Below are 21,042 nucleotides of genomic sequence, written 5' to 3' on the forward strand. Positions count from 1 at the left end.
GTTTATCTATTATAATTATGATGAATAAAAAACATCATATAAAATTAATCGAAATATGTATAAACTGGCCAGAACATCAAAGATTATTAAAAAAATGAGACAAGGAGTACATTGTTTATGTCCAAACACTAGAATAAATAAATGATTTAATGATAATAACATAATTATTATTATTTAGTGATAATAATAATTATGAGTATTTATAACCGATATTTTATATAAATATAAATAAAAAATTTAATGATTCTAAATATAATGACGTGAACACAATTGCGATAATTCTCTCACGCGCCAGAGAAGGAGAGGTCAGCTACACATAATCTTTATAGTGAATGTTGTCGTACATTTTGTACTTTCCCGTCAGAGAAAACACCATTGCTGCTCGTGATTATTAATTTTAGATGCAATCTTTATTGATGATAAAATGAGGGAGACTTACAAACATCACCCTACTCTTTATTTTATTTTTTCCAATTAGATTATATAGCCATGTGACATATAAATCTAGTTTTATTCTAAAAAAATAAAAATTACGTGAATCGTATCGTGAAGTGTATACTTGACATTGGGTAGAAAATAACTTTAAAAAGCAAATCATAACAATAATAAAATATTCAATGTAACTTCACCAGTAGAATTTTAAAAAATAAAGATGCATATAGACAAAAAAAAGTAGTTATATTGTTTTTATTATCTACATAACTATTCTTTTATCCGTGGCTGTCAATTATTGACTTAATATAGGGATTAAGAATGGTATGATAGGGATAATTTTATCAAATCACCCCTATAAAATATAAGTCATCTAAACATTGAAAAATGAACTAGTATTTAATAGAAAGGGTGAAATAAACAAAATATAATAAATTACTCGTTGATTTTATACCATCAAATCATTTAAATGATAATTATTAACTCGTTTATTAATTACTTGAAAAATAAAAGCAAATTACTTATTTTTACTGATGATCAAAATATTTATATATAAAATAATGATCCTAATCTAAAGTAGTTGTCAATATTAAAGAAATATAAAATCAAATTATGTGGTACCCAACAAGCAGGAGAGAAGAAGAGAGAGGGCTCTCAGAGAATCTAGAAAATGTGCTACAAATACCTGTCTTTCAGTTCCTCAAAAGACCAGAAAAATAAAATCTGTCAAATATTTTATTTTATTCATTTAGATACTACTTTGTTGTTATATAACTATCAAAGATAGCCAATTGGGTAAAGAAATGATTGAAAGGTGAAACAAAAAAAAAAANTCAATGTAACTTTACTAGTAGAATTTAAAAAAATCAAGATGCACATAGACAAAAAAAATTTAGTTATATTGTTTTTATTATCTACGTAACTATTCTTTCAACAATGATTGTCAATTATTGGCTTGATATAGGGATTAAGAAACAGTAAATGATAGGTGTGATTTGGTATGACATGAGTAATTTTACCAAATCACCCTTATTAAATATAAGTCATCTAAACATTGAAAAAATGAATAATATTTAATAGTAAAGGTAAAATAGATAGAAAATAATAAATTACTCATTGATTTTATGAACTAGATAAATATTATTGGACATCCTAAAATAATATAGTGGACAAGTGAAGATGAGGAAAGGATTAGTTAATTTTCTTTTTATGCCATCAAATCATTTAAATGGTAATTATAGTTATGAGTACTCGTTTATTAATTACTTGAAAGATGAAAATAATCTAAAGTAGTTGTCAATAATAAAGAAATATAAAATTAAATTGTGTGGTACTCAACAAGCAGGGGAGAAGAGAGAGGGCTCACAGAGAATCTAGAAAATGTGCTACAAATACCTATGTCTTTCAGTTCCTCAAAAGCCCAGAAAAATAAAATCTGTCAAATATTTTATTTTATTCATTTAGATACTTCTTTGTTTTTTTTTTTTGTTATATAACTCTATCAAAGATAGCCAATTGGGTAAAGAAATGATTGTAAGGTGAAAGAAAAAAAAAGTAGTATATGAGAATAACAAAGAGACCACATGTTGACATTTTTGAAGTCATTGCTTTTTCCAAAGACTTCATTTTTTTTTCTCTGTAGAGAGAGAAACAAAGAGAGAGATCTTAATCTTATCTGGGATCTCTCTAGCTTCTTTTGATTGATCAGACCACAAGGGTACTTTTTTTTTTAATTTAAATTTTATTATATGGTGTTTTTAATTGAATTCTTGATTGTGGATGTGATTTTTTTTGTTTTTAAGGTTTGTTAAGTGACAACACAAAAGGGAATTTCTGTGACAATACAGAATTCTTATGCTTGTTTGTTCTTGTGAGACTCAAGATTGAATTTCAAGTTGTTAAGAGGAGGAGTTATAAGAGATTTTTTTGAGGTAATTTATAAATTTCACTTTATTAATTTCTTTTTATGTTGTTTACTTGTTTTTCAAGTTTTTGTCTCTGTTTTGTTTTTGATCTTTATGTTTTGATTACTTGAAAGGAAGAAAATAGAAGAGAACTGGAAATTGGACCAGAGGTTTTTTACTGATATTTCATAGTACCTTTGTTGGGTAAAATTGATGAAGGGATTTTTATTTTATTTTTTCATGGAAAAATAAGGAATTAATTCATAGATTGCATTGCCTTCAATTCCAAAATTTGACTTGAAAATTGAGTAATTTTATTGTTATTTACTGTATTTTTTAGGTTACTAAATTAGAATAAATATAGACATTTATTTAGAAGGTAATCATCTCAACCTGCTGAATCCCTGTTGCATTAGTTAGAAATTAAAATAATATAATGCAGAAAATGCCAATAAAATTGGTGAGTTTGTTCAGTTCTCTGTTTAGCCCATCCCTAGAATTTTTTGAACATGAGACGTTTGAAAACTGCGATATACTTGTTAAGCCATCAGTTGAAAGCAGGCTTTGATATGTTGATGTTTGTTATAATTCTGTAAATATTGAACCTCACTGGCAATTTGACAGGGTGTATTGTGCCTGAGGAATTCCTCACGTGGCCCCCATTATGATTGTACATTTGTATGTCCAAAAATGTTGTATTTGGTGTGCAAAGAGATAGCAGTTACACATGAATGCATTGGATTGGTATACTTGAACTTGTTCTGTAAAATGAAAAAAGTTATGCCTATGGCTCAAAAGTAGGAAGTATAATGCAAGATCTACGGAAGCACTTTCCGTGATCTGAAGACATATGTTCAAAATATTGGAATTTCCTTTTCACTCGCATAGCCAGAAGATTTCTTAGCATCGTGGATCTTACTAGCATTTTCAAGCGATTACCCTGGCTTGTTGAACTGAAGTAGATTGGATTGACTCTTATTATAATCCCTCTAGAAACTTTGCAGGATTGTAATGGTCTGATTTAGAATCCGTTAAGTCTTATTCGTGGTGTTTGATCTTTTTGCTGTCTTGTTTAGAGTTTTTTTTGGTCTTTTTTCTCTCTGTTTGATTGTTTTACTGGCTTAATCATTTTTCTACCCCTTGTATGATTGCAGGAATGGGCACTAAAGTACAATGTAAGACGTACTTACCAGGATTTTGCTCCATGAGTGATCTGAATAACAATGGAACTAACATCCCATGGCTCTTAGATCATGAAAATAAGTCAAGGAAAAGAAGTCAGTGCACTGATTCAATTTTGTCGTCGCAACCAATTGATGTATATTTGGGATGTGACAAAGAAAAAATGAGGCAGACAATTTTGGAGCATGAAACAATTTTCAGGCATCAGGTATAGTGACTTTTAACTATTTCTCACTCAAGTGGTTGCATTTCTATGGAGGGCTAAAATAAAGAGGTCGCAGTTTTAACATTTATGTGCGTTTGATGTGGTTTACACGTACAGACCCAAGAACTCCACCGGCTATATAGAAGACAAAGAGATCTCATGAATGAACATCAAAGGAAAGAAATGCTTAACAGTCAAATGAAGATATTCCAGTCTAGCCCCTCATTGTCTCATTTTCCTTCATTGGATTCTATAGCTGGCCAGCTATCAACGAAAGATGCTTCTAAGTACAAATCATCCTTTGATTTTATAGAGAACAATAGTAGGTCCATTCATTTCTCCCCTCAAGTCACAAACAGTTCAAGGGAATGTGAACCTCACCAGCCTGGTAGCAGTTTGTTCCAGAGAAAAATGTTCAACTCTAGTTATGTAGTTGAAGAGTGCACGAATAACAAAGAAGAACAAACCACTATGAAACAATTGGGATTAGCTGACATTCAAGGGAACCCTGTTGAGGGAATTTACCCGATCCCCCGAAGAAGAGATGTGAAGACACCTAGAGCTTTAGAATTTCATTCTGATGCTGATCTTGACAGAACCAATTCCTCAAAAAGGACTGATGAACTGGCTGACTTGAATAAACCTTTACCACTTGAAGAAGATCCTCCTTTGGTTCCGGATATCAATATAAGCAGCATTACTTACCTCGAGGATGGCAACTCTGATGGGGCGAAGTTCTCTCCTAAGTCACTCAAGGAAAGGATTGGTGGAATTTGCCTCAACCACCCGCCTTGCAGGAATGAAGAAGAGCAGTTAACTTTTAAATTTAATGCTGGTAAGAATGTTTTCATGATGTAAACCTGTCTTGTTACTTTTCAACTGTATCAGTAGGCAGTTACTTTTCATATGTTTCATTAGAAAGGAGGATAAGGCGATAAGGAAGAATTTTTAGCTAGTATCCGATGCCACTTCAAAATCGACTTTCTTGACTTAGAGTGGATTCCCATATGTTGTGTCCTTTCTATATATGGATATTAAGGGAAGACTAACTATATGTCAGCTACCTTTCTGGTGCACAACTTTAGTTCTAGTTGTGACTTTTTCTTGCTGAGTCATTTGTTAAATGAGTTGCAGTATGAATGTTTAGATGGACTAACAAAAGTAGGAGCGGAAAGGGCCACCGTAATAGTCACAGAAAGATCTCTTGTTGTGTAACACCTCTTCATTTGATATACTGCAACCGCGTTTTCTTTCAATGCGTAGACAGTTGTTGAGGTTAATGCATATTATTCTAGTAAACAGGTCTCTATTATTGAAAAACTCTCAATTTTGCGTTATAGTCTCTACTGATGTTTGGACCTACCTCCTTATTTATTCTTTCCAATTTTCATATTTTCCTCTTTTTATAAAGTAGAGGTCATGATGCAACAATCACACATGCCTTGCATGCCGTATTTTATATTAATATTTTGCTACTAACTCTCGTTTTGATCTCATCTTCTGTTACAGAGCAAAAGCAACCAGATAACAGATCTTATGGAAGACTTGAAACTGCTGAAAATTTACCTAATGCCTTTCAGTCATCACAAGGTCATGAACTTTTCAAGCACTCTCTCATTAAGGAAACCAAGAATGAGCACCAGAAGAAAAGGACAATTTTTGGCGTTGAAATTCATGAAGAAAATCAAATACAATCTGCCAGCTTTTCCGATGCGCAAACGTCTACTCATAAATCTCAACCACTTCCTCAGAGTTATACTGAACTTCTGCGAAACATTGAGGTTTATCAAGGCAATATGCACATGGGAAGTGATGTCAGATCACATTCAAGTTCAAAGAATGTAATTCCTGACCAAAATGTTCTTTGTAAAAGATCTCAGCCAAATGCTAAAGATTGGACAAAAACTTTCAATTGTGTGAATGACATGGATTGTAAATCTGCCCGATTAAAGAATGTCAGAGATACTTCCGGTGTATCTCAAACTGAAGCAGCTGGAAAAACACATGTATCTGGAGATTCTCAAAGGAAGCAGGAAAATCCCCGGGAAACGTTGCCTTGGTTAGTCCGGAAATCACAGGAAAGTGCAGAGCAGACCAAAGGGAAGGGAAGTTGTTATCATTTAAATCTGGACTCCTTGCAGAATTACTCCCAGCAGTACTTCAGAAGAGAAGACACAGCAGTCAACTCCTCTCAATTTATAGATCAGAGACGGGGAACCTTGTCATCGATATCCACCAAAGATTCTGAGTGCCAGAAAGTTGAAGTTAGTGACAGCACTAAAATAAGGACAATTTTTGGTGTTCCAATTTTTAGTGCTTCCAAGGACTCGCATGCAGCTCGTTCTCTCTCAAAGGCTACTTTTCCTGATATTGATGGTGTTACTGCCACAAGCATTTCACGGGATGAGACTGTTTGTACAAAGAACATGAAAGCTAAGGATTTTGTTCAAGAAAAAGGACTAAATGGTAGCATTTCTGGTTTAAGGTATCAGATTGATTTGAACTTGTCTTTAGATGAAGAAGAGGCACCAACAGCACCTCCTCTTCCTCAGGCTGTGGTGAAGATTGCAACAATTGAGATAGACCTAGAGGCTCCCGCAGTTCTTGAATCTGAAGAAGAATGTGGGAATTCTAAACTTACATTGGAAGAATCTAATAAGTCGAGTGAAGAAGCCATGAGGTTTGCTGCAGAGTCTATAATTTCCATCTCAGCGTCTAGTCTTGTAAATGGAGATACGAATGATGTGTTGCAAACTGAACCTAGTGACTGCCTCAAATGGTTTGCTGATTTGATCTCCTCCCACTCTAGTGGCCAAGAATGCATTACTAGAAAGATCAGCTCAGGTACAGTGTCCGGGTTTGATGAGGAATCCATTCCTGATGGCTTTGATTACTTTGAGTTTATGACACTCAAGCTGGAGGATTTGAAGGAAGAAGAGTATTCCTATAAAATGCCGACAATGGAGAGCCATAATGACGAAGAAACGGGGGCCACTACCTTACCAAAACGGCCTCGAAGAGGGCAAGCAAGAAGGGGCAGGCAACGGAGAGATTTCCAGAGGGACGTTCTTCCTGGCCTTATTTCCCTGTCAAGGTATGAGGTGAACAAGGATATTCTAGCATTTGAAGAGCTGTTTAAAGCTAGTGGATCCTCTTGGCAGTCTAGCTTATCACATAGGAAAACCGGTAAGAGTGGCAGGGGAAGGCGTCGTTTAGCAAATGCTGATCCTTCCCCAACAATTCCTGCTGATTGTACACCTCCGGTAAACCAACCTTGTTCTAGTGAGCTGGGGCTCGAGGAAAAAAGTCTAACCGGGTGGGGAAAGAGAACAAGGCGCTTGCCAAGGCAGAGATATCTAAACCACAATCTTACTCTTCCTCTGAAGCAATGTTGATGTGTAGGTTAGACTGATATCACGAGTTTGAACTTTGCTGCAGACAAAAAAAACTTGGTAGAGGGCCGGGTCTATTATCCATCAAGTTCTAAACCGTGCGCCATCCGGCCCTCGGGGATTTCTCGTGATAAAAAAAATGCTGAGGGAGGGGTGTGGAACGTCGGGGTATGAGAGCACCAAGGTTCTTGCAGCTTCTCTTAAGGGATCTCATGACCATTAGAGCTTATTTTGTACATTTCTGTGTAAAACTTAAATGTCACATTATTTTTTTACCTTAATAGAAATCAATCTAATAATTGGAAATGAAATAGTTGGTATATTCATCCATCAAAATTAGGAGTAAATTTGTGTCAAAAGTATAACGGAATAGATATATTTGAATTGAAAGTATAACATGAGATAGTATTTGATCAAGACTCAAAATATATTTTAAAACAATTTGTACGTATATTTAGTCCTTTTCCGTTGTGAAAATGACTCAAATGGTCCCTATTTATATCACTAATTTCTTAAACCTTCTCATTCATCACTTCCTAAATAATTTAATCAGATTTTTCTTTGAGACTATTATAAGCAACACACATGTGCTAATTGACTAGTACTATTTTCTTTTGTCTTAAATATACTCTCTACATGTTGGACGTTATGTATATTTCGAGCAGGGACGAAACTACAAGCCTTTTCTAGATCTTATAATTTTGTTTAAATTAAAGATTTATTTATTATAGAAATAATTTATTTAAAGTTCAGTAAGTTATGTTTTCTTGAATTCAGAATTAATAAACTTAAAATTCTAATTCCATCTTTCATTTTTTAATTAGAAGTTTTGATTTCGAACCTTGAATATAAAATTATTTTTGTTAGATAGTAATTTGTATTCAATGTGAACTTCACCACACTCAAATTCGAACACCAGTAAGGATGACAATGAGGCGGGGTGGGGTGAGTTTAAGGTTGTGTGGGGCGGGTATGATGCGTGGTGGGTTGAAGTGGTTTTTTTAAAAAACTAATGTAGGGCAGAGTGGGTTTCAGGTATATATGTTTTTATGTGGATTCAAACTTAATTTATTTTTTTAGAGAACTTTTTACATGTTATAAATAATTTCTTTAAAACTACTAAAATATTCAAGATAATAAATGAAATTTGTTCAATAAAAAATAATATAATTTCTTATATGTTTCCTAATTGACCTCTAAAAAATAAAGTTTTAAGTTCACTATCCTATTAAATTAATACAATTTAAAGTAAAAATGAATTTATTTTTAATATCAAACTTAACTAGAAAAAAAATATTTAAAAAATTATGTGGGGCGGATTGAAAATAAAATAAAAAATGCCATGCAGGGCGGAGCAGAGATTTTTTTTTTTGCGACCCATTATGGAAAATCAGAACATAAAACAAAAAAGAGGTCCTACCGGGAGTCGAACCCAGGTCGCTGGATTCAAAGTCCAGAGTGCTAACCACTACACCATAGAACCCTATTTGCTTAGTTACTTTATTATATATTATTCTCCAAACCACCTGTTGGGGATTGGGGAGACCGAATCACGGGGATCTCGCAGTTAATAGTAAGGCACACACTTCTCTTCGTCTCCACAGTCCACCCACTGATCAGCTCCCGGAGATTAACGAAATCGGAAAACCAATCCAACTAATTTTTGATTTCCGATCAAAAAAATGTCTCAGAGCCTTAATCCGAATCCAACTTACGACGTGATAATCTTAGGCGCTTCTGGTTTTACTGGGAAGTACGTCATTAGAGAAGCTCTCAAATTCCTCAATGTTCCCTCTTCCCCCTTGAAGAATTTAGCCATTGCTGGCCGTAACACTTCAAAGCTTTCCCAGGCTCTTCAATGGGCTTCCCGTCCAAACCCACCACCCGAAATCCCCATTCTCACTGCCGATACCACTGACCCATCTTCCCTCCGTGACCTTGCTTCACAGACTAAGATCATTCTTAACTGTGTCGGACCGTTTCGTCTGTACGGGGAGCCTGTTGTTGAGGCCTGTGCTGATTCTGGATGCGATTACTTGGATATTTCTGGGGAGCCTGAGTTTATGGAGAGGATGGAGGTGAAGTACCATGATCAGGCTGTGGAAAATGGATCCTTAGTGGTTTCGGCATGTGGGTTTGACTCTATTCCTGCTGAATTGGGCTTGATGTTCAATTCGAGCCAGTGGCTGCCGCCGGCTGTTCCTAACAGTGTTGAGGCCTACCTTAGTCTAGAATCGGACAAGAGAATTGTTGGAAATTTGGGGACGTATGAGTCAGCGGTGCTTGGTGTGGCTAATGTGGACAAATTACAGGAGCTGCGGCGGAGCAGACCAAAGAGGCCTCGTCCTGTGGTAAGGCTTCATTTCATGTTGATACTGATGATCTTGGTCTCAATTCCATTACCCAACCATCAATGTGAAGAGGCACTCTCTGTTTTGACACCTTAAATTGCAGTCATGGTAACATCTTAGTTTATTTAGTCATAAGGAACTCCCAATGGAAGGACAAATTGACAAATATAACTCAACCCTCTCCTACGTGTGCATCCCGATGTTGAGGTTATGTGAACTTTAGCGGGGATTACGAGACACGCAAGCTAACTCATACACCATGGTTATCAACAGAACAAAGCCTTAGCCCTTACACAGCTCATTGGAATAAAAATATAACTCCATATTTATGTGTTACTTATAAATTTGTATCTGGCTTCTCTAGTTCAGGGTATCCGGCAACTTTAGCATTCTTTGTGGAGAAAATTTTACATAAATTCAATTGGTCTACTACATAGCCATATCAGAATAAATTGAAGTTGATAGACTGGGAGTGTGCTTCGCAAGCAATATATCCCCTGTGATTTTAACTGATTGAAACTTAAGTCTTGTGTCATGGGATATGGATAAATATAAGTTGAACCAATTTGTCAATGGTATTAAAATGTGATTACTGTTGTGAGAACCTCGAGATTTATGATTCACCCATTTCTTCCTCTATGAAAGCATTCACATATAAATATGTACACTCAGTTTCATGAATCCATTAGTTTACTTGCTACGGCCAACAACTATTTGATGCAGTTTGGTCCTGTGGTGTGTTAATTATGTGGCAGGGGAATGATGCTAAATGAGAAGTGATTTTGTCGTTGAAAAGATTGCATCAGTATTGAGAAAGAGTAATGGATTTTTTTTTGTTCTCTTGTTTCACTGGAGGAATACTATAGGTTAAGAAGCAATTAATCGTTACAACTTAGAAATCAATTAATCAGTATGTGTTTGAAGGGGTAAACTGCAATCAAAGTCCAACATGTTAAGGTTGTTTTCCTCATTTTGCAGAATGTTCGCATCATTATAAAAATGTATTATACATGTGGAACTTTGAGAACCAATTAAATCTTTCCCTAAAATGTGTGGCGTAGTCAATATATGATGATGCTATTGAGTATATGGTAGAAATCATAACCTTATGATGGATAGCTCGAATCCGTGTATGACAGGGATCAACATTTTTATTACATGCATACTTTTAATATAGGTTCATTGTTAGAGATGGGCTTATTTGATACCTGCAACATTTGCTAGATTACTCATTGCACAAAGCCATACTATGTACCATGCTGCTGCGGTACAGTAATTTTCAGTGTTTCCTCTGTAAAATAACACATTACATCTGTGACACATATTCACTCACTCTCTAATATTTTCCTGCTTGTTTTAGATTCCTGGTCCTCGTCCTCCTAAAGGTCCATTGATGAACCACCTAAAGGAAGTTGGTGTTTGGGCCGTAAAGTTACCATCAGCAGATGCAATTGTAGTCCGAAGAACACTTTCATGTTTGGCTGAAAATCCTCATGGTTTACCTGGTGTTAATGAAAGCACTGAACAAGTTAAGAGGAGGGAGGCATTTTGGTCAAGCATAAAGCCAGCTCACTTTGGTGTGAAGATAGCTTCAAAATCTCCGTTAGGAGTTGTTCGTTTCATTATAGTCGGGCTGTTCATTGGTCTCTTTGGTAAAACTGGTTTAGGGAGGTGGCTGCTATTGAAATTCCCTTCATTGTTCAGTCTTGGATGGTTCAGGAAAAAAGGTCCAACTGAAGATGAAGTGGCAAGCGCTACCTTTAAGATGTGGTTTATTGGACACGGGTTTAGCGATGGCAGTCTTGCATCACAAGGAAACAGGAAGCCTGATACAGAGATAATTACAAGAGTAATGGGACCTGAGATTGGTTATTTAACAACTCCAATTATTCTTGTCCAGTGTGCTCTCATTTTGCTCAAGGAACGAAACAATCTTCCAAAAGGAGGTGTTTTCCCACCTGGGATTGTGTTTGGCCCAACCGACCTCCAAGACAGGCTTCAACACAATGGAATATCTTTTGATGTTATTTCCAAGAAGACAATCTAACTAAATGGTAGTGTTCCCTTCTATTCACATGGAAAAACTTGAACTTCTTCTAAAGGGAGAATGATATTAGTTACTTATGCTTTCATTGCATGTTTTTCTTCCAGACGTTTTACTGAATGTTTATATGCTTGCTTAATACCTTAAGGTGCTTCCTTGACATTTTTCTTTCCGTATTTAGATTACTGGATAAGCTCTACTTTGTTTAACAATTTGTTAGGTCTGTTAACTCCTGTGGATCTCCGATATCAGGATAATTGACTGCATTTGATTCTTATTGTGCTTTAACTTATTCGTGTGTTGTTGGCCTGCAATCTTTTGACTTTAACAGCATATGAATTGCAGTTACAATTATTTTTACAAGCAAAGGATCAATAGGAATGGCATAGATACATCATTTTTGTTCTGCTGTTAATGTTTCGATGAATTTCCTCAGCCTCTTCTCCGAGCTCCCTCCGATTTCCTTGGCCTTCCTAGCTTGTTTCCTCACTTTCATTGCATTTACCTTCATATTAACATCTCCCATTAAGTTTTTCACCATCTCTGCAATCTCCCCACCATTCACTAGATTTTCCTCACCCCAACCCCATTCTTCTACCCACCTCCCCAATCCTGCCTTCTCTACAACTTCTGCATTCAACTTTTGATCACCATGCTGTGGCCACGCCATCATTGGCACTCCTGACCAAGCTGCATTCATCACTGAATCCCATTCGCACTGGTTCACGAAAAGTCCAATGGCTGGATGGTCCATAATAGCTGCCTCATAAACCCCTGGTTTCATTATTTTCCCTTTCTTTTCCATCTCTACCAGGACTGTATTCCCAAACAACTCTAGAAGCTCTTCTTTTAGCAACCATAGAAACTTATATCCGCATATCTCTAGTCCTTCTCCTATTTCTCTTAGTTGTTGTGCAGAAATCGGCTCTCTAGTACCGAAGTTAACATATACAACTGATTCAGCAGGTTGTTCATCTAACCATGAACACTGATTGTCTTCTCCTAGGTTGTAATTTCCCACAGGACCAACAGGAAAAACAAGTGGAAGTGAACTGGTTATTCTTCCATCATCGAGGGAAGCAATTGTTTCTGGTTCAAACCAGTCAAAGGTGTTCAGAAAGAGACCAGTCACTTGAGGAAGAGCTCGAGTATTTGGCAGCAAGTAGTCTTTCAATACATAGTTTGATGGTGAATCGTCCAGCCATGAACGGGGGATGCTTGATTTTGGAACTGATCCTATACCTGGAATCTCAAGATTGCCCGAGCAGTACTTAAATGCATCAGGATCTTTGGATAACAGTACAGGAAGGTACGCTACAGTAGAGTAAAATTTAGCTGATGTTGTGGAGATATTGTAAAGAGGAATATTGAGATTATTAGCTATTTGTGAAAGACTAGATGCAAGAATAAAGTCTGAGACAATAGCAGAAACTGGTTCATCCAAAGAAGACACCAGAGGGCCAAGCTGGTGAAGTGAGTTACTAATAGCATCAATTTGCATGATGAATGGATCACTAATTGAACAAGTAGAGGTATTCAAAGGAAGAATTTGAAAATCTAGTCGATTGATTTCTGGGTGATTGGCGAAAAAGTTGTTGATCAAGATGGACTCTGTGGTAGATATTTCAAGTAGCATAGTGATGAAGGTGATTCTACATCTGTGTGAAGCTAACGTGGAAGCTAATCGAAAAAATGGAACCATTTGTCCCACTCCCAGACCACTTGGGAGAAATAATATGTGAACTGGCTTTGCATAGTTGACAATAGAATCAGACATCTCCATGGCTGAATTGAAGAATGATTTCTGCAGAAACAGAGTGATTAATTAGATGTTTTTAAAAAAGATTAAGGCGTGGCCCTGATCATATAAGTTTAGTACAATTAGGTATTTGATCGCTTTCATATGCTTGTTTGGTAGTTTGAGGAACAGTGAAGGAATCAACTTTGGCATCTGAAACTATATATTATACATGGTGAATGTGATTGTGAAGGCTTCGGGCATTATGCGCAGCTAAGAACAAAGCAAAAATCATCAGGTTTATATTAGTTGTTACAAATGTTTTCAACTGTAATTAGCTAACTGGAAAAATAATTGTTTAACCCAAACATCAGGGGAGAGTAATCTGAAATTTACTAAAGTAAAGCACAGATTTTAGTTCAGAGAAATGCCAAATCAATTTGTAATTACTAATTTATGCTTAGTTAATCATCTATTAATCATTTTTTCGCAACAATAATCACACTAAATTTTNCATGGTGAATGTGATTGTGAAGGCTTCGGCCATTATGCGCAGCTAAGAACAAAGCAAAAATTATCAGGTTTATATTAGTTGTTACAAATGTTTTCAACTGTAATTCGCCAACTGGAAAAAATAAAATTGTTCAACCCAAACACCAGGGGAGAGTAATCTGAAATTTACTAAAGTAAAGCACAGATTTTAGTTCAGAGAAATGCCAAATCAATTTGTAATTACTAATTTATGCTTAGTTAATCATCTATTAATCATTTTTTCGCAACAATAATCACACTAAATTTTCAAAAAATAGAGTTTAACTTTCTTCTTGAACTCCTCACAATTTGAGAAAAAATAATTTCGAACCACAATGACCGAATCCGAAATTTCACCTTTCAATTTCACTCCATTTACTTTTTTGTAAAATTTTCCCTTTTACATTTATGAGCATTTGTTTGTGGATTTTAGTTTCCGAGTTGGATGCAAAATGAAAACTGAGTAGTACTTATTAACTTGACACAAAGGATTAAGAAACACTAAATGATAGGGGTAATTTTATCAAATCACCCTTATTAAATATAAGTTATCTAATATTGAAAATGGAAGTGTTAAATGGCCAGAAAATTTAAAAAATATAATATTTTTTTTATTTTAAAATAAACTAATCTTTTTTTCATTTTTTTAGTTAAAATGTATTAAAATTAAAAGGGTAAAAATGTTTAAAAAGGTAAAATAACATAGATAATTTTTTGCCAATTTTTTTTCCCTAAAATTCTAGTAGGGCTCTACAATATCTACTACCATGAATTTGATTGGATCATAAAGAAATTTTTTATATTTTGTGCCTCATCAGTCATCACACAACTTGTGTTTTAATAACAAGTGTAAAATAAACATAAAATTATATATTACTCATTGATTTTATAAACTGAATAATTATTGTTGGACATTTCAAATAATATAATGGACAAATAAATATGGACTATGGGAGTAGTTAATTTTCTCTTATGTTGCATCAAATCATTTAAATGATAATTATAGCTATGAGTACTCGTTTATTAATTACTTGAAAAATAAAAGCAAATTACTTATTATTACTAATGATCAAAATATATATATAATATATATAAAATAATGATCCTAATCTAAAGTAGTTGTCAATAATAAAGAAATATAAAATCAAATTATGTGGTACCCAACAAGCAGGAGAGAAGAAGAGAGAGGGCTCTCAGAGAATCTAGAAAATGTGCTACAAATACCTATGTCTTTCAGTTCCTCAAAAGACCAGAAAAATAAAATCTGTCAAATATTTTATTTTATTCATTTAGATACTACTTTGTTGTTATATAACTATCAAAGATAGCCAATTGGGTAAAGAAATGATTGAAAGGTGAAGCAAAAAAAAAAAAGTATATGAAGAGACCACATTTTTGAAGTCATTGCTTTTTCAAAAGACTTCGTGTTTTTTTCTCTGTAGAGAGAGAAACAAAGAGAGAGATCTTAATCTAGCTTCTTTTGATTGATCACACCACAAGGGTACTTTTTTTTTTTAATTTAAATTTTATTATATGTTGTTTTTAATTGAATTCTTGATTGTGGATATGATTTTTTTTTTTTTAAGGTTTGTGAAGTGACAACACAAAGGTTGTTGCTTTTCTTGTTTTGGGTGTGTAGGGTTTTATTAAAAAGGAATTTCTGTGACAAAACAGAATTCTTATGCTTGTTTGTTCTTCTGAGACTCAAGATTGAATTTCAAGTTGTTAAGAAGAGGAGTTATAAGAGATTTTTTTTGAGGTAATTTAAAATTTTCACTTTATTAATTTATTTTATGTTGTTTACTTGTTTTTCAAGTTTTATTCTCTGTTTGCCTTTTGAGCTTTCATGTATTGGATTTGATCTTTATGTTTTGATTATTTGAAAGGAAGAAAATAAAAGAGAATTGGGAAATTGAACCAGAAGTTTTTTTTACTGATATTTCATACCTTTTTTGGGCAAAATCGAACAAGTAATTTTTATTTTATTTTTTCATGGAAAAGTAAGGAATTAATTCATAGATTGCATTGCCTTCAATTCCAAAATTTGACTTGAAAATTGAATAATTTTATTGTTATATACTTGTTAACCCATCAGAAGTAAGCAGGCTTTGATATGTTGATGTTTGTTTTAACTTCTGTAAATATTGAACCTCACTGGCAATTTGACAGGGTGTATCGTGCCTGAGGAATTCCTCACTTGGCCTCCGCTATGATTGTATATTTGTATGTCTAAAAATGTTTGTATTTGGCGTGCAAAGAGATAGCAGTTATACATGAATGCATTGGGTTGGTATACTTGTTTTGTAAGACGAAAAAGTTATGCCTATGGCTCAAAAAATGAGAGATTTAGAAGTACAATGCAAGATCAACGGAAGCACTTTCCATGATCTGAAGACATATGTTTTGATTTTGGAATTTCCTTGTCATTCGCATAGCCAGAAGATTTCTTAGCATCGTGGATCTTACTAGAATTTTCAAGCGATTACTCTGGCTTGTTGAACTGAAGTAGATTGGATTGACTGTTTTTTTTTACTGAGCTTGCAACTGTGTTATAATCCCTCTAAAAAATTTGCAAGATTGTAATAATCTGATTTAGAGTCCGTTAAGTCTTATTCGTGGTGTTTGATCTTTTTGCTGTCTAGTTTGCAGTTTTTCAGTCTTTTTTTCTCTCTGTTTAATTGTTTTACTGACTTAATCACTTTTCTACCCCTTGTATGATTGCAGGAATGGGCACTAAAGTACAATGTAAGACGTACTTGCCAGGATTTTGCTCCATGAGTGATCTAAATAACAACGGAACTAATACCCCATGGCTCTTAGATCATGAAAACAAGTCGAGGAAAAGAAGTCAGTGCACTGATTCAATTTTGTCGTCGCAACCAATTGATGGATATTCGGGATGTGACAGAGAAAAAATGAGGCAGACAATTCTGGAGCATGAAACAATTTTTAGGCATCAGGTACATTGACTTTTAACTATTTCTCACTCAAATGGTTGCATTTCTATGGAGGGCTAAAATAAAGAGATCATAGTTTTAACATTTATGTGCTCTTGATGTGGTTTACACGTACAGATCCAAGAACTCCACCGGCTATATAGAAGACAAAGAGATCTCATGAATGAACATCAAAGGAAAGAAACGTTTAACAGTCAAATGAAGATATTCCTGTCTAGTCCCTCATTGTCTCATTTTCCTTCATTGGATTCTATAGCTGGCCAGCTATCAACGAAAGATGCTTCTAAGTACAAATCATCCTTTGATTTTACAGAGAACGATAGTAGGTCCATTCATTTCTCCCCTCAAGTCACAAACAGTTCAAGGGAATGTGAACCTCACCAGCCTGGTAGCAGTTTGTTCCAGAGAAAAATGTTCAACTCTAGATATGTAGTTGAAGAGTGCACGAATAACGAAGAAGAACAAACTACTATGAAACAATTGGGATTAGCCGGCATTCAAAGGAACCCTGTTGAGGGAATTTATCCAATCCCCCGAAGAAGAGATGTGAAGACACCTAGAGCTTTAGAATTTCATTCTGATGCTGATCTCGACAGAACCAATTCCTCAAAAAGGACGGATGAACTGGCAGACTTGAATAAACCTTTACCACTTGAAGAAGATCCTCCTTTGGTGCCGGATATCAATATAAGCAGCATTACTTGCCTTGAGGATGGCTGCTTTGATGGGGAGAAGTTCTCTCCTAAGTCACTCAAGGAAAGGATTGGTAGAATTTGCCTCAACCACCCGCCTTGCAGGAATGAAGAAGAGCAGTTAACTTTTAAATTTAATGTTGGTAAGAATGTTTTCATGATGTAAACCTGTCTTGTTACTTTTCAACTGTATCAGTAGGCAGTTACTTTTCATATGTTTCATTAGAAAGGAGGATAAGCCGATAAGGAAGAATTTTTAGCTAGTATCCGATGCCACTTCCAAATTGACTTTCTTGACTTAGAGTGGATTCCCATATGGTGTGTCCTTTCTATATATGGATATTATGGGAAGACTAAATATATGTCAGCAACCTTTATGGTGCACTACTTTAGTTCTAGTTGTGACTTTTTCTTGCTGAGTTATTTGTTAAATGAGTTGCAGTATGCATGTTTAGATGGACGACCAAAAGTAGGAGCGGAAAGGGCCACCGTAATAGTCACAGAAAGATCTCTTGTTGTGTAACACCTCTTCATTTGATATACTGCATCCCCGTTTTCTTTCAGTGCATAGATAGTTGTTGAGGTTAATGCATATTATTCTAGTAAACAGGTCTCTATTATTGAAAAAACTCTTAATTTTGCGCAATAGTCTCTACTGATGTTTGGACCTACCTCATTTATTCTTTCCAATTTTCATATTTTCCTCTTTTATAAAGTAGAGGTCATGATGCAACAATCACACATGCCTTGCATGCCGTATTTTATATTAATATTTTGCTACTAACTTTCGTTTTGATCTCATCTTCTGTTACAGAGCAAAAGCAACCAGATAACAGATCTTCTGGAAGACTTGAAACTGCTGAAAATTTACCTAAAGCCTGTCAGTCATCACAAGGTCATGAACTTTTCAAGCACTCTCTCATTAAGGAAACCAAGAATGAGCACCCGAAGAAAAGGACAATTTTTGGTGTTGAAATTCATGAAGAAAATCAAGTACAATCTGCTAGCTTTTCCAATGTGCAAATGTCTACTCATAAATCTCAACCACTTTCTCAGAGTTATACTGAACTTCTGCGAAACCTTGAGGCCTATCAAGGCAATATGCATATGGGAAGTGATGTCAGATCACATTCAAGTTCAAAGAATGTACTTCCAGACCAAAATGTTCTTTGTAAAAGATCTCAGACAAGTGCTAAAGATTGGACAAATACTTTCAATCGTGTGAATGACATGGATTGTAAATCTGCTGGATTAAAGAATGCCAGAGATACTTCTGGTGTATCTCAAACTGAAGCTGCTGGAAAAACACATGTATCTGGAGATTCTCAGAGGAAGCAGGAAAACCCCCGGGAAACATTGCCTTGGTTAGTCGGGAAATCACAGGAATGTGTAGAGCAGACCAAAGGGAAGGAAAGTTGTTATAACTTAAATCTGGACTCCTTGCAGAATTACTCCCAGCAGTTTTTTAGAAGAGAAGACACAGCAGTCAACTCCTCTCAATTTATAGATCAGAGATGGGGAACCTTGTCATCGATATCCTCCAAAGGTTCTGAATGCCAGAAAGTTGAAGTTAGTGACAGCACTAAAATAAGGACAATTTTTGGTGCTCCAATTTTCAGTGCCTCCAAGGACTCGCATGCAGCCCGTTCTCTCTCAAAGGCCACTTTTCCTGATATTGACGGTGTTACCGCCACAATCATTTCACGGGATGAGACTGTTTGTACAAAGAAGGTGGAAGCTAAGGATTTTGTTCAAGAAAAAGAACTAAATGGTTGCACTTCCGGTTTAAGGTATCAGATTGATTTGAACTTGTCTTTAGATGAAGAAGAGGCACCATCCGCACCTCCTCTTCCTCAGGCTGTGGTGAGGATTGCAACCACTGAGATAGACTTAGAGGCTCCAGCAGTTCTTGAATCCGAAGAAGAATGTGGGAATTCTAAACTTGCATTAGAAGAATCTAACAAGTCGAGTGAGGAAGCCATGAGGGTTGCTGCAGAGTCTATAATTTCGATCTCAGCGTCTAGTTCTGTAAATGGAGATACGAATGATGCATTGCAAACTGAACCTAGTGACTGCCTCAAATGGTTTGCTGATTTGGTCTCCTCCCACTCTAGTGGCCAAGAATACATTACTAGAAAGATCAGCTCAGGTACAGTGTCCGGGTTTGATGAGGAATCCATTCCCGATGGCTTTGATTACTTTGAGTTTATGACACTCAAGCTGGAAGATTTGAAGGAAGAAGAGTATTCCTATAAAATGCTGACAATGGTGAGCCATAATGACGAAGAAACGGGGGCCACTACCTTACCAAAACTGCCTCGAAGAGGGCAAGCAAGAAGGGGCAGGCAACGGAGAGATTTCCAGAGGGACGTTCTTCCTGGTCTTATTTCCCTGTCAAGGTATGAGGTGAACAAGGATATTCTAGCATTTGAAGAGCTGTTTAAAGCTAGTGGATCCTCTTGGCAGTCTAGCTTATCACATAGGAAAACCGGTAAGAGTGGCAGGGGAAGGCGTCGTTTAGCAAACGCTGATCCTTCCCCAACAATTCCTGCTGATTGTACACCTCCGGTAAACCAGCCTTGTTCTAGTGAGCTGGGGCTCGAGGAAAAAAGTCTAACTGGGTGGGGAAAGAGAACGAGGCGCTTGCCAAGGCAGAGATATCTAAACCATAATCTTACTCTTCCTCTGAAGCAATGTTGATGTGTAGGTTAGACTCACATCATGAGTTTGAACCTTGCTGCAGACAAAAAAAAAACTTAATAGAGGGGCGGGTCTATTATCAACAAGTTCCAAACCGTGTGCCATCTGGCCCTCGGGGATTTCTTGTGATAAAAAAAATATGCTTAGGGAGAGGGGTGGAACGTCGGGGTATAAGAGCACCAAGGGTTTTTGCAGCTTCTCTTAAAGGATCTCATGACCATTAGAGTTTATTTTGTACATTTCTTTGTAAAACTTAAATGTCACCTTCACTGCTTCAATACACTATTGTAAGAGTTTATTAATAATGCTACATTATTTTTCTACCTTGATAGAAATCAATCTAATTGGAAATGAAATAGTTGGTGTATTCATCCATCAAAATTAGGAGTAATTTTTTGTGAAAAGTATAACGGAATAGATATATTTAAATTGAAAGTATAACATGAGATAGTATTTGGATTAAGTCTCAAAATATATTTTACGGTAAAGTGCCAAAAATACTCTTAAATTATACGAAAAGATTTAAAATACCCTTCATCCATTTTTTGGTTTAAAAATACTCTTTCATTCATCTTTTTGGCTCACTTATACCCTTGAAACTAACAATTCTCTCTTTATTCTTTATTTTTAAAAAATATTTACTATGTGTCATTCTCCTATTGGATAATATAAATAGCCCACCTCAATTAGATTAGGAATAATTTCAGAGACCTCCCTTCAGGTTTCGCTCTATAACACTCATTTCTCCTGTGGTTTACGATATTACGTCTACCTCCCTTATTTTCATTTTCTTGTAACCATTCTTTAAATCTATTTAAAATAAATATAAATTAATTTAGATTTGACATTTTTACCCTTCTATATATTAATTTCTTTATATTAATAAATATTATTAAAAAAAACTCATTTAACAA

At 35.4% G+C, this 21,042-nt stretch overlaps 3 protein-coding genes and 1 non-coding gene across 6 annotated transcripts; 3 read left to right on the plus strand and 1 right to left on the minus strand.

The window, feature by feature from the left end:
• Nucleotides 1–1,151: 1,151 nt before the first annotated feature.
• On the plus strand, nucleotides 1,152–7,129 carry LOC125848927 (uncharacterized). The gene is made up of 6 exons (XM_049528895.1): nucleotides 1,152–1,246; nucleotides 1,988–2,149; nucleotides 2,280–2,363; nucleotides 3,491–3,726; nucleotides 3,841–4,558; nucleotides 5,233–7,129. Exons 4-6 carry the CDS (start codon nucleotides 3,493–3,495, stop codon nucleotides 7,116–7,118), a joined length of 2,838 nt encoding a protein of 945 aa, XP_049384852.1. The 5' UTR covers nucleotides 1,152–1,246; nucleotides 1,988–2,149; nucleotides 2,280–2,363; nucleotides 3,491–3,492; the 3' UTR covers nucleotides 7,119–7,129.
• LOC125848924 (uncharacterized) lies at nucleotides 2,485–20,455 on the plus strand. Of its 3 annotated transcripts, none has more exons than XM_049528893.1 (4): nucleotides 2,485–2,506; nucleotides 16,504–16,739; nucleotides 16,854–17,571; nucleotides 18,243–20,455. In XM_049528893.1, the coding sequence occupies exons 2-4, from the start codon at nucleotides 16,506–16,508 to the stop codon at nucleotides 20,126–20,128; spliced, it is 2,838 nt and encodes a 945-aa protein (XP_049384850.1). In that variant the 5' UTR covers nucleotides 2,485–2,506; nucleotides 16,504–16,505; the 3' UTR covers nucleotides 20,129–20,455. The 3 variants fall into 3 exon arrangements, with proteins under 3 accessions (XP_049384850.1, XP_049384849.1, XP_049384848.1); XM_049528892.1 differs by lacking the exon at nucleotides 2,485–2,506 and adding an exon at nucleotides 15,259–15,280; XM_049528891.1 differs by lacking the exon at nucleotides 2,485–2,506 and adding an exon at nucleotides 15,311–15,538.
• Nucleotides 8,527–8,598, minus strand: TRNAQ-UUG (transfer RNA glutamine (anticodon UUG)). The gene has a single exon. It is a non-coding gene; the product is annotated as a tRNA-Gln (tRNA).
• LOC125848937 (probable mitochondrial saccharopine dehydrogenase-like oxidoreductase At5g39410) lies at nucleotides 8,660–11,802 on the plus strand. Its single transcript, XM_049528906.1, has 2 exons — nucleotides 8,660–9,466; nucleotides 10,827–11,802. The coding sequence occupies exons 1-2, from the start codon at nucleotides 8,798–8,800 to the stop codon at nucleotides 11,511–11,513; spliced, it is 1,356 nt and encodes a 451-aa protein (XP_049384863.1). The 5' UTR covers nucleotides 8,660–8,797; the 3' UTR covers nucleotides 11,514–11,802.
• Nucleotides 20,456–21,042: the final 587 nt, after the last annotated feature.

Source organism: Solanum stenotomum, chromosome 12, assembly GCF_019186545.1.
Source record: "Solanum stenotomum isolate F172 chromosome 12, ASM1918654v1, whole genome shotgun sequence".
In the NCBI taxonomy this organism is placed as follows: domain Eukaryota; kingdom Viridiplantae; phylum Streptophyta; class Magnoliopsida; order Solanales; family Solanaceae; genus Solanum; species Solanum stenotomum.